At 44.5% G+C, this 13,193-nt stretch overlaps 1 protein-coding gene across 3 annotated transcripts in view; it reads left to right on the forward strand.

Moving 5' to 3' along the window:
• Window positions 1-13,193, forward strand: part of ABCA2 (ATP binding cassette subfamily A member 2) — a 382,666-nt gene that overhangs the window by 12,699 nt on the left and 356,774 nt on the right. For 2 of the 3 annotated variants that reach the window (XM_029612783.1, XM_029612787.1), the window contains exon 1: window positions 2,352-2,625. The exons of the other annotated variant lie outside the window; for it this stretch is intronic. In XM_029612783.1, the coding sequence (XP_029468643.1) occupies window positions 2,560-2,625 (66 nt within the window). In that variant the 5' untranslated portion in view covers window positions 2,352-2,559. Of the gene's footprint in view, window positions 1-2,351; window positions 2,626-13,193 lie in introns of those variants that run through there. 3 annotated transcript variants of the gene reach the window in all.

A 13,193-nucleotide genomic window follows, 5' to 3' on the forward strand; every position in this document is an offset into this window, starting at 1 on the left:
ATGAAAAACACACAATCTCTTTCTTGAGTCAGATGTGTACTCCGTATTGTCGGAACTATGAGTACACCTTTTATTTTGAGATTTTAGTGTTCGCTGAGGTGTGTATGGTTGTAGTGTCACGCAGATCAGACTGGTATTACTAGAATGAATTATTTTGAATATTAACATTAATACTTTGTAATAGATTTGTGATTGTACTGTCAGCCAGTGCAGTGAAATTAGCGAGGGTGTAATGTGATCAAATTTCCTGTTTCCTAATAAGAGTCTTGCTGAGGCATTTTATAATACTTGTAGAGGTTTTAAGAGACATGCGGGAAGACCGAGAAAGAGAGTTACAGTAGTCTAGGTTTGAGAAAATCTGCCTTCGCAATACAGTACGGAAGTCCTCAAAAGTTAAAGGTTTCAACCGATGTAATATATGCAACTTGGCATAACCTGTGTTAATTTATTGATTGCTTTTTCATTGGGGGGTTTTCCTCTAGCTGGACACCTAAATCCCGTACTTGATTTGAGGGAGTAATCTGAAAAGTACCCAATTCTAAATCCTGAGGTTTAACCATAGAAGATCTGGCAAAGTGGTGTTTTATCGCTTCATGCAATATTTGCATAACCAGGCCTCTTAGCCTTTCTGAGTACTGCAGGACACAGTAGCTATTACCTTGCAATTTAAATGGAAAATATTGCGAGGTAATAATTTTTATTTATGGTGGCTACAATACTTGAATATCTGCTTTGAAGTTTCACAGAAGGCAGACTGTAAACCAAAAATATGAGTGGAGGGTGTGTGCAGGACTTTGTGTATATCTCTGGGGAGCTGAGGTGTGGGGGTGTCTGAGGATATATGGTGAGGTGGCGAGTTTGTTTAGGGGTGTGTGGAGGCCGGTTAACATGTGTACTTTGAAAGGGTGTGGGATGGGTTTGAAAGCACTTTTTGGTGTCATCTTTTGCCAGTTGCTTAGTCCTTGCCTGTGTCTGCTTCTGCGGGCAACGTTCAGGAAGCAGAGGTAGGAATGGAGCACTAGTCAGTAGTCTAACAGTCCTAATAGTTTCCCACAGAAAACAATGTGGATTTTTTTTCCCCCATATAAAGCCATGAGGATTTTGGGAGGCTTGGGTCTCTGAAATTACTAACTTGAAGTTTCTGGTTTTTAAATTGTCCAAGATATTCATAGTATCTTCCTGCATGCCAGATTTGGTGAATTTCCGTTTTTATGCCTAGAGACAAGCATTGATCCCTTTTATATAATATTTTCCAATGTTCCCTGTGTGGGAAAGCATAGAAACGTTCCCTTTCCCTGTCCCCCTTCCTTCCCCGGGAGCATCCCCAGTGGCTCCTGCTGGCGGACCAGAGTTTTTAGATAGGGGTGGAGTTTTAGCCAGGGGGCAGGATTACAGTTTTGCTTCTGTATCTGGAGTGGAGGGACCTGGGGTGATTCAGTAGGGGAGGGTTTATTACTTGCAGCTCACGATCCCTTTAGGTTTCACTGCAGTTTAATAAATGTCAAGGGAATTTATTACCTACGTGCAGTTTTAAACATATAAATAGAAAGATTATCCTCCTCCTCCTCAGATGCACTTTTTTGTCAGTCCCTCTTTTTTTCGCATTTTGCATATAAATTTCCCCGAGGATGGGGCGATGGAGCAGTGGGAGAAGGGAAAGAAGTGACGATTTGGGAGGCCGGATCAACAAGAGAGAAAGGACTGGGAACTGAGCTGCCACACCTCGAGGCAAACTCCTCCCTTCGCCCTCCCCCCGCCTCCACAAACACTAAAAAAATGGCACAAGAATTTTGGTGTATTCACTGAACTCAGTCACCCCTTTCAATCTTGTTTATGTGTTCGGCTTTCTCGCTGTGGCCTCTCCCAACACACGTGCAGCACTGCGTACACTGATGCCATTCAATCGGAGGCTCCAGATGTTTTTGTATTTGGGGGGGCCTAGAGGGGGCACAGTGAATGTCAAGGTGAGCAAGCACCGAGTGATTCTCCCTCTATAATCCGTGGTCCAGCTACACCGGGGGAGGGGGAGGGGCGAGCTCCCCCTGGCGCTCCGATAAATAATAAACAATAGGCATGCATTATGTATGAAGGGCGATTAACTCTTCTTTAAGTAGAAAGACTGCAGAAACAGCTCCCTGGGCTTGGCCAAAGCCGGTCTAATCCGCCTCCCCCACCTCCAACTTTCAGAGGATTGCGCTACTGGGTTCGGAAGGCTTTGTCCGGTCCCTGTCCCCGGCGTTTGCTGCTGTTGCACCGGCAGACAGCCGCTCGTGGGGTTCCTGTTGCTTTAAGAGGAGGCGGTACAAGGGGGCTGAGCCGCTCTCAGACGCGTTTAGTGGTGCGGGCTTCAGGACTCGAGCAGAGGCGATGCAGAGCCGCCGGGGCAGTGCACGATCTTTCCGATGTGGGCATGGACACTGTCGGGCTCCGGCTGTGGCTCGGGCCGTGCCAGGGATAGCTTGGCAGGCTTGAGCTTTGAGATCTGCGGCTTTCCGAGGCTCCATCCGTCCACTGCTCCTCCTTTCCTGGTGCAGATTGAGCTCATCTTCATCAGCAGCCATGGGATTCCTGCACCAGCTGCACCTCCTGCTGTGGAAGAATGTCACCCTTAAGAGGAGAAGCCCTGTAAGTAGCCACAAAATACCCCTTCCCCTCTTCCGCTTGTTTTAGCTTCGTGTTGTTAAGTAAGAACCAGTGCCAAGTGGTAGTGGGTTTGCGGGCTGGCAGCGGCACATTCCTCTGCTGTTTGATCTGCCAGTTTTCGAGACCTCTCGCTGGTTCCTGTTTCTTGCTATTGGCTCTGTGGCTTTCAGTAGTTTCAATCATTTGGACTCGGATGAAGCTTTAAGAGTTAAGTTTTCTCCTCCTCCTTGGTGAATAACAGTGATAGAGCCAGTGAGCCCCGGCTGCCTGTTGTATATGAGCCAGAGTGCAACAGGACTCCAGGCCTCAGAATAAAGCATTCTGCTCTCAGCCTGCACATCCTTGCTGGGGCTGAAGGCAGATCCCCCTATTCCCCATCCCACCCAGCTGCTAGCCAACCTGTCCGCTTAACTAAAGGACAATCCCCGATCCCAGATTTCAGCTTGTAGGTTGCCTCACTTGGCCCATGCACGATGCTTTTATTATACCCACTTCCCTTGTTTGTGGATGACTGTTATCTCTGGAAATTGATCTTTCTGTCCCCGAGTTCAGAGAGGTATCTGTTCTGTGCATTGATATTCGTGTCAGGGTTCCAGATACATCCCAGGGTCGCTTTCTCAGCAGCCTTGATTTCTAGAAGGGACTGGTTCGATTTTTATTGACATGTAATATTGTATAAGGCATTGTCTGCCTTGCACAGACACCGTCTATCACTGGCAGCTTGTTCCTTGCTGCTCCAGGTAAGGTGGGAGCTGAAAGCAGTCCTTGGCAACGTGCAGAAGGAAAGGTAGCCTTAAATTCCTAATGGTCTTTCTGCAGACATTTTGAACAGATCTGTGTACAGATTGATGTTTCATGGGAGGTCAGAAGGTGAAAGCAAATTAATTCTGGGTAGAGACTTGTAACCCAGTGCTTTCCCTTGTACATTATGTAAATAGTCTTTGGCTGCAGAACATTTTGGATATCTGTGTATCAGCAGCAGTGGGGTGTTGACACACATCCCCTATTAATGCGACCAGTGGTTAAGAGGATGGAGAGCAGTGGTTCCCGCATACCTAAAGAACACATTTCCCTGTGTGCATAAAGTGATCTCTTTATCATGGAAATCAATTATTGTGTTCCTGGAAAGATTTACTGTTATGTTCTGAATCTCAACCCAACAGTAGAAATTGTCCAGTGAAGCAGGCTAACATGCACAAAGCACTGTGTACTTGGTTTTTTTCTGGTATTTATTTCTGAAAAAATAAGTACCGCAAGTCTTTCATGTTTTCCAAGAGGGTCTTTGTGGATTAGTAACATAGTAGCAAGGTGAATGACTGCAGGTAAAGACCAAAATGGTCATCCGGTCTGCCCACCAAGTTTTCTTAAATAAAAAATGAAAACTTTTTTTTTTTTTTTTTTAAGGTAGTAACAACTGCTACGCTGTGTAGGCTATTCCCAAGCATTTTGTTAAGGATAGTAAACCAGTTCACATGCAGCTATGTACAGCTGAAGAATCTTCAACTAGCCCATTGAGCTGCTGAAAGTTGCTTTTACTGCCAATAATTTATTTTTAATCACTTTGATTTATATTCTGCTTTTTCTGGCATTTCAAAGCAGATTACAATCAGGTCCTATATGTTTACACTGTGGCTTAAATCCAAACCGGATCCAAACAGGTTCTGAAGTGTAATCTTTGTAGAAATACACGTTTGGGATGAAAGGCCTGGCTGGTTGGCCAATACATTGCCTTTCTGTTCCTGGAGCCTAGAAGAAGCTGTTTGTTTTATTGCCCAATTGCTGTTGGGTAGGCTGAGCTTAGGGGCACATAGACAGCTAAGGCCAGACCAGAGGATACCAGGTAATTGCCGCATTCAGGCCAGTGCATACTATGTACCTCAGCCACACAAGATCACCACTCTCTTTACCTGCTTCGTTCCATGCCATGCACTCACAACTCCATTTCATATTGTGCTGTATTCTGGCAAGCAGGGCAAAGCCAAGCACTTCCCAGGATTTCTTTTGACTCCTGGGCTTCAAGCCTTAGCCCACTTCACATCCCTGTTGTGTTTTACTGAGCTAGATTATTCCTTAGCATGGCTGCCTGAACCCTAAGTGTTGCTCAGTGGCTTTTCTCTTGGATGCTGAGGAGGCGTGGGTGTTTTTGGAATTGCCTGATGAAAAGTGCTTTCAGACCGTTTATCACATAAGCTTAAAAAATACATTTGTAAATGTCTGTGTATGTTTACCAATGTCAAGGTCCCTTGATTGTTTAAATTGAAAATTAAAGAACAAAAAAACCCCTAAAAAGTACAACATGATAACCTAAGTATGGAATAGCCTCAGTATGAAAAGTAAACAGCAGTGTTCTCTAAAGGTGTGGATTACATTTTACAACCTACCATCCCCGGCCTGTCTTCTTTTGCTTAGAAACCTGTGGGGGCAGTTTGTTCACATGGGGTTTGTTTAGCGTAAACCTCCACAGGGAGTAAACCATGGCATTTGGGGAATGATCTCAGCCTCTTAAATGTACTGTGTTAATGCCCTTCTTAGCACCTGTACTGTGCCAAAGAGAGCCGCCTCCTGGAGTTCACAGGGGTGTAATTTTCCCAAGGCACGTATCAAGGTGCGCCTGGAAATTGCTCTTAAATCGGGCCAGTGGCACCCAGTATAATTAGGACTATTTCAGCACTCTGTGCGGTGTGCAGGCCTCCTTGTGTTCTTTGCTCAGCTGTTGCAGCTGGAACTTTTTTTGCACTCCGGGTGCAGTACAGCTGCATTGTGATGTCACAGAGCCCTGTGGAGGCGGCCTGCTCCTTGGCTGGTGCTTCAGCATATTATGTAAATGAACTTGCTCATCGGTTGTGCTGATTTACTGCCTTGGGTCTGTCGGCAGGGGGAATTCTCTGAGCATCTTTATAATGGTGTGCTTGTCAAGTCAATTGTTAGAAGTAATGGATAACTGCCATTGTGCACTGCATTGAAGCTTTTTTTAATGTTGCTGCGCTGATGTGGGCTCTGGTGCTAACACACGCTCTGAAATACACTGTGCAATCTTCCCCTTTCACTCCCAGCAGTAGATTAAATGCAAGGATCAACCAGAGTCACCATGGCTGAATCCACATTTTCCACATTACATTTTCGTACCACTAAGAGCTCTTCTACCACATTTTGATATCTGGAGCATATGTCCTCTGATCTGCATCACACAAGCTGGTATATGAGGGATAATTGTTTCATATACATGCACATTGGTCTCTACTTGTGATGCAGACTAGCTCCTGCCATGTGGGAAAGAGGCCAGCAGCTTGAGAGGTGTTCCCAGGAGGAGACTGGATTTCTATTTCCCCCTTCTCCTGCCACAATAAGGCAGATTTTGTAACACAAAAACTGGATACATCAGCCATGCTCTTTTCTGCAACTGTGGTAACCAATCCAACCTCCCTTTCCCTGCAGATAAGAGCAAGGTTGAAAAACCTGTAGCACTATGAAGTTATAAGAGATTTATAATGGGATGTGGAACAAATAGTAAAGGGTTTTTATTCAAAATCAATTAAAACAGAGATGAGCAACCTAACGGGAACTGCAGATTCAGGGATAGGATGGATCCTAGGAAAACACTGCATGTTTTGTTGGGCAACATTGATTGATTTCTGTCTGTAGCTGCTCTTTTGTAGGCAGTTTTGTTATCGGTACTTTTTTTCTGGTAGCAAGAGATTTCAATTTTTAGCAGTGCATCTGATCTGAAAATACTTCTGGCTACAGAAAATGATTGTGGCACACAGTGGCCCCCCAACCTGGTCCTAGAGGATTTCATTTATTAATCTTGAAATGCTGCCTCACTCCCAGCCAGTCTAGTTTCAGGTTGTCCACAATGAATATAGATGAGCGAGGTTTGCTTGTACTGCTGCTGCTGCTTGTATGCAAATCAATCTCATAGAGAACAGGATTGAAAACCCCATAGGCTAGGAGATTCTCTAGGACTGGTTTGGAGACCAATGCACTGTAGACCCTCTTTATGACTAGAAGTATTTTCAGATCAGATCATTGCTGCTTTAAATCAAGGTGCTACACTTTTGATCAGCTGGTGAGCTATTGAAGGGAACTGCATTTTTTCTGTGGCATCCAGAAAGGTAACTATGACATATAGTGGTATATTTTTATTTATTTATGTTTTAATATGGGAGGCCATGTGGTGGAAGGTGGCAGAAGATGAGTTGGTGAGTACTGGGTAGGAACAGTTTAGTAAAGCAATGTTTAGAAAAGAGATGTTGAAGGACAGAATTTAGCAAACACTAAAATGTAAATAACTGACCAATATACTCTGTCAAGGCTTCCCAAACCTGTCCTGGGGACCCCACAGCCAGTCGAGTTTTCAGGATATCCACAATGAATATGCATGAGAAATTTGCATATCTTGAAATCCCGACTGGTTGTGGGGTCCCCTGGACAGGTTTGGGAAGTCCTGCCCTAAGTACCAGGCTGTTAACTTAGATTGGATCCTTTTAGAGCCAGTAAACTTTGCATATCTTATCTGTTATAATGTTGCATCTTTTATTTTATCATTAAAGTGTGATTAAAAACACTAATCCCTCTGCCACCTTCCCATGTTGTAGAATAGCTGTGTTCAGAGAGAGAGAGTCCTTGGAGTTTTTGTACTACTGCATGCTTTTTTTTTTAATGTGATAATGTCCCTTTAAATACTGATAGGATTGCCTCCAGTACACCTGGATTTGCAGCACCTGTGCTTTTGTTAGGTGATGTAGTCCTATTGTGCTGACTGCTGAATATGGGTACAATTTGAGCACATGGTAGGGAAGGGTGCTAAGAATAGCTGCAGTGGCTCCCAGATAATGACCTTATAACCATGTGTTCTGTAAATGACTACCACACTACCTATCTGTTACTTTTGCCTGCTGGTGAGAGAGTGAAACTGCTGACTTCTCTCTACTTCCTGTGCTACAGAGAGAGCATGGCGGGAGTCAGTGATCCCTTTACTCACACCATTAGGCTTGAGCAGTGCTTGCTTCAAGGTCATTTCTGGTAGGATAACAATTCTCATGAGACCTAATGCTAGCTCATTAGGATTAATCAGTCTTCCATAAGTCTGAATCAGTTCTGATAAACCCATTATGTCTTCTCCTAATGCAGTAAGAAGTCATTTCATAGACTTGCATCTCTAGGCCCCTGCTCTGCTCCCTGCTAAGGCAGACCAGGTGTGGGAGCTCATGTACTGATGAGTTATCTGTAAAAGTGTGCTAAAAATAGATATTTAATTCCAGATCCTATATGGGTCAGAGCTGCTCCTTCCTTGTGCACAGAATGTTTCACTGGTTGAGGGTTTGTGTTAGATGGGATGGCGCGCTCTCACTAGTGATGAGGCAGCAGCAGGTCTGTTTCTAACTTCTCCAGAAATCAAAGCATGGCTGCTTCCTTATCCTTCTGCTAGACCAGTCATTACTCTAGTGATTTCTCCTCTCCACAGCAGGTGGAGATAGGGGATACCCCCCTTACTTTTCATGTACCATCACATATGCTATCAGGGAGGTGCGGTTCAGGCAGTTGCCAGTAGTTTGTCGCCAGCAGGCTGTGGGCTATTGAAGACTACTCCATACACCTCTTAGGGTGGGATTCCTGGGGCAACAGTCCTTTTGGGCTACTTCCCCCAATGGCAGCCCTGCTTCTGAGAGAGAAAAAATTGGGAAATTAGTCACCTATGTTCAAAATTTTCAGTTGAAGTGAGTCCTCAGAATTTGGGACTTCTTACAGCTATTAGGTTGAGCAGCTTCTCTAGGGGTCTTATGGCCTCTGGCCTTCCTTCAATAGCATCCTGGGGGGCAAGAAAGAGATCCAAGACGGGGAGGGGGGGTGTTTGGTATCCCCATAGACCTCACAGGGGGAGGCCCTTCAGGACCCTTTTTTGCAGAATTCATTCTGCTCATGCATTAGGCAAACCTACCAAGCAAAAGAGGGCCAGGATTGCCCAGGAGAATCCTGGGCCATCAACTAGGACCCCCTACCCAGGAATCCAGGGGAGACTCCCAATGAGGGATGGATTCAAACCCCACAAGGGTGGATTCAGACCATTCAGATATTGAGGAGGGAGGTGAATAGTCCTTCGAAAATGAAGGAGCATCAGTGTTATGCCTATTTTGTAGAGGTGAGCTACCTGCTCTGATTATAAACACACTCTCAAGAGGAGCAGCCAGAAGGGGGATCCCCTTCTGCAGGGGGTGCGGAAGCCACCCACTTCTAAAGGAGATGGTGATGGCAGAATGGAAGATACCCAAGAGTCCTTGAAAGATACCAGGCTATTAGGGAAGATATACCTTCTATCCCAGGATGTGAAGGATTCGTTCCTGGGGGATGGCTTGGTCTTGGTAGTGACACCTAAGACCACTATCTCAGCAGAAGGTGGAACATCCGTAAAGGACAGCCAGAATAGGAAAATGGAAGTGATCCTGAGACAGGCTTTCTCTACCAATGCAATGGATATTTGTTGAGTTTATGTAGCTTGGGCAGTCATAAGATGGATGGAGCAGCTACCTGATTCAGAGGATATGGCTCAAATCGAGTCAGGAGTGGACTTTCTTGCAGTCACCCATATTGACCACTTCAGGATGGCCTCTTGAGCCTTAGCTTTAGGGGTGGGAATGAGGAGACTACTGTGGCTCCAAAACTGAGAAGTGGACACTGCCTCGAAGTCCTGCCTATGAAGATTGCCATTAAAGGGGAGGCTATTATTTGGAGAAAAGCTGGAGAAGCTCTTGAAGGAGCTAGAGGAGTCAAAACTCCAGAGGCTGCCAGAGGATAGGCCACAAGTTAGCTCTTATGGCCTGAGGTGCCAGTGCCTCAAAGATTACTGGAGATACAGGACTGGTAGTCTTGGTGTCCAACAATTAAGAAAAGCAAGGGCTCAGCCCTTTCATGAAGCTAAGAAACCAAGAGGTGTCCCCTCTGCAGCAACAGACTCTGGTCACCCCCTCCCAGCGAGAAACAGGGGGAGTCCCTCCAGAGGAAGTGCCAGTAAGTGGATGACTACATGAGTGGACTCGTATCACCTCGGACTGATGGGTCCTAGAGGTTATTTGAAGGGAGTAATATGCAACCAAGCTAATGAGATCCATTTCCCAAACTTTAATAATGTCCCTGTGCTCTTTGCTAGGTAAGAAAGAAGCAATAGAGGCTACCTTAGACTGCAGGATCTACAAGCAGTTATTCCAGGAATATACTCCATATACTTTGTGGTCCCAAAAAAGGGTGGCTCTTTCTGCTCAGTGTTGGACCTCAAGGGGGTCAATAAGTGCCTCAGAGACCCATATTTTCACATGGAGCCCCAAACTTGGTGATTGTGTCAGTGAGCAAAGGGGAATTCCTATCCTGGCAGAAGTGTATTTTCATATTTCCATTCAGGACTCCTATCAAAAGCTTTCTCGTGCTAGGCAAACACTTTCAATTCCAAGCTCCTTCCTTCAGCATCATGACTGCACCGAGAACCTTCACCAAGGTGGTAGTGATGGCAGCGTTGTGCAAACAAGGAATATTAGCATACTCCTACCTGGTTGATTGGTTCATCTGGGCCAGATCTGGTCAGGAGAACGACCAAGCCATGACAGCAGTGGTCCATCTGATGGAATGACTGGACTGGGTGGAAAACTACACAAAGAGCAATCTCATACCCATCCAGTCCCTGAAATTTCTGGGAATGCAGTTTGATACAAGGGAAGGGCGTGTGTATCTTACCCAGAAGAAAATAGAAAATAATCAAATATTGACAATCCTGATGGCTTCAGATTGGCCGAGGAAACCATGGTACACAGACCACATAAGGCTGCTGGTGGATGTCTCGTTGCACCTCCCGGATGAACGAGGACTCCTACATCAGGGTCCCTTATGACTTGGCCCTTTAAAGAGGCTGGACAAAGGGCTAGTGCTTAAATCACTGACAGAACAGGTAGTAGCCATTTCGTGTTTCATATGCTCAGTAGGGGTTGTATGAGTAACGATGCATCCGGATGTTATTCGCTTCCTTAAAGGAGTAAAGCATATAAGACCTCTTTTCCAACCTCTGGTCCCTTCATGGGACCTCAACCTAGTGCTCAGGGCTTTGACTGGCCTGCCATTTGAGCTACTAAAGCAGGCCTCTCTCAAGGACCTTTCCTTGGAAGACTGTCTTTCTGGTGGCCATCTGCTCGGTCAGTCTGATTTCTGAGGTACAAATGCTCTCCAGCAGAGACTTGTACCTATCTTTATCCAGGGATACGGTCACCTTTAGGCCAGTCCTTTTATTCCTACCCAAGGTAATGACACCATTTAATCTGACCCAAATGATCCCTCTACTGGCATTCAGGGAAAATAAGCCAGGAAAGAAGAACTCAAGTTTCACCACCTGGATGTCAAGACGGGTGAGAGAGGTTTGCTTGTACTGCTGCTGCTTGTATGCAGATCAATCTCATAGCTATCTTGAAAACATGACTGGCTAGGAGTTACTAGAGAACAGGATTGAAAACTCCATAGGCTAAGAGATCCTTTAGGACTGGTTTGGAGACCTTCTTTATGACGAAGTATTTTCAGATCAGATCATTGCTGCTTTAAATCAAGGTACTACACTTTTGATCAGCTGGTGAGCTATTGAAGGGAACTGCATTTTTTTTTTGTGGCATCCAGAAAGGTAACTATGACATATGGTGGTATATTTGTGAACATATTCAGGAGGTTCGGATAGACTGTTCGTGTTGCATGGCGGAGAGGTGAGCACAACTTCTCCTAACAATATGACTTCCTCTTACCACTCTCTCTTTTTCTTTTTTTGTTTTGTTTTGTTTTGTTTTTGTGTTATCTAACTTCATTGAGGTCAAGGCAGTCAAGGATCAGCTTTGGCAGAAGGCTACTGGCGGCTGTCTTAACCACACCTCCCTTATAGTGTCCGTGATAGTATGAAAAGTAAGGGGAATTTGTCCTCTGCTTCACTGGCTGCAGAGAGGGGTAATTCCTAGAGTAATGACTGGTGTAGCAGGAGTCAAGGAAAGAAAATTGTCAAGTAAGAGAGATAATTTCACTTTCCTTACCAAAATGCCCTGAAGCTCTGGCCAGCTTCTTTTTGTTCTGCTATAAAATTGTTGCACTTATATGATGTACCAAATTGGGAGCGTGAAATTATGGAATGCAGCTTCTCTAGGCTGTAATTAATGTACCAAAACCGTGCCCTACTCTAAGAGGACGGCTCCCAATCTGGAGGAACAAACTCCAGGCTGTTTCAATGCAGTCCTGTGTAGTTTTAATGCCTTTTTGTAATAAGAAAGTGGGAATAAAATCCTGGAATGCTGTTCTTGGATATTAAATTCCATATCCTAGCATGCCCAGATGGCTTGGATTTAGCTGGCAGGTCAGTTTATTTCAGGAGTGCCACACTATTATATGGCAAATCTATTGGGTAAATAAACTTAGTAAGCTAAAACATTATTATTGCTGTAGTAATACTGTACTATAATATACAAAATCGGTTGGTATTGTAATATAAATCAAATAAAAAAATGTCAAAACCCATGAAATTCAAGGAAGGAAGGCTCAACAAAATTTTTGGACATAGACCCAACCCCATCACTGTCCCAACCCCCTCCCAAGAAATGATCATCTCTATCAAACCTAATACACTACTGTTCCCTCCCCAACCTACATTTATGTTGGGGGGGGGGGGCAATTTTTAAAGGCATCTAGCCAGCTAAATCAAACATATATTCTTTTTGTCCATGTTATCTATTCAATAGGTTTATCTTTCTTCATTGTCAGGGTTTAGATTAGGATCTAATCGTGCTTGAGTATAAATTGTGCTAAAATGCAATCCATCCTAGAGGATTTGCAAACTCTCTCAGCAGTACTGCACTTGTATAGACAGGTGAAACTATGGGCATTCATTTGAATATTCATATACATGTATAGTCTCCCCCAACCAAATAATGCCCCAATAACGTCTACATTCAGAGCAGCCCGAGGGAACTAGGCAGCTATATTTAGCCACTTTTAAGAAGATGTAGTTTTCAGCCCGGTGAGATTCAGCTGGCTAACATCCTCTTTATTCAACAAAAAGATTCAAAAAAATAAGTACCCTTGTGTGTAAACCCTTCATTCAGTAACTGGTAGTACCTCCTTGAGCAGCAGTAACTTCAACTAAATGTTTGCTGTAACTATAATGTCATCTTCCATACCGAACTGCTTTAATTCTGTGACATTTGAAGGATTCCTTGCAGGAAGAGTTTGCTTCAGGTCTTCCCATAACAGTTCAATAGGGTTTAGGTTGGAACTTGGTCAGTTCAAAACATGAAATCGCTTCTTCAGCCATTCAGTAGCAGATTTACTTGAATGCTTAGGGTCTTTGACTTGCTGCTTGACCCATTTTTGGCCTGACATTCTTCTATAGAATTTGATGTTTTAAAGCAGTATTCATGGCTCCATCTGTGATAGCAAGCTGTCCAGGTCCTGGTGAGACAAAGTATCCCCACACCGTGATATTTCCACCACTGTGCTTGACAGTAGGGATGAGGTTCTTTATTTGGAAGGCAGAGTTTGGTTGT

This window comes from Rhinatrema bivittatum, chromosome 8, assembly GCF_901001135.1.
Source record: "Rhinatrema bivittatum chromosome 8, aRhiBiv1.1, whole genome shotgun sequence".
In the NCBI taxonomy this organism is placed as follows: Eukaryota; Metazoa; Chordata; class Amphibia; order Gymnophiona; family Rhinatrematidae; genus Rhinatrema; species Rhinatrema bivittatum.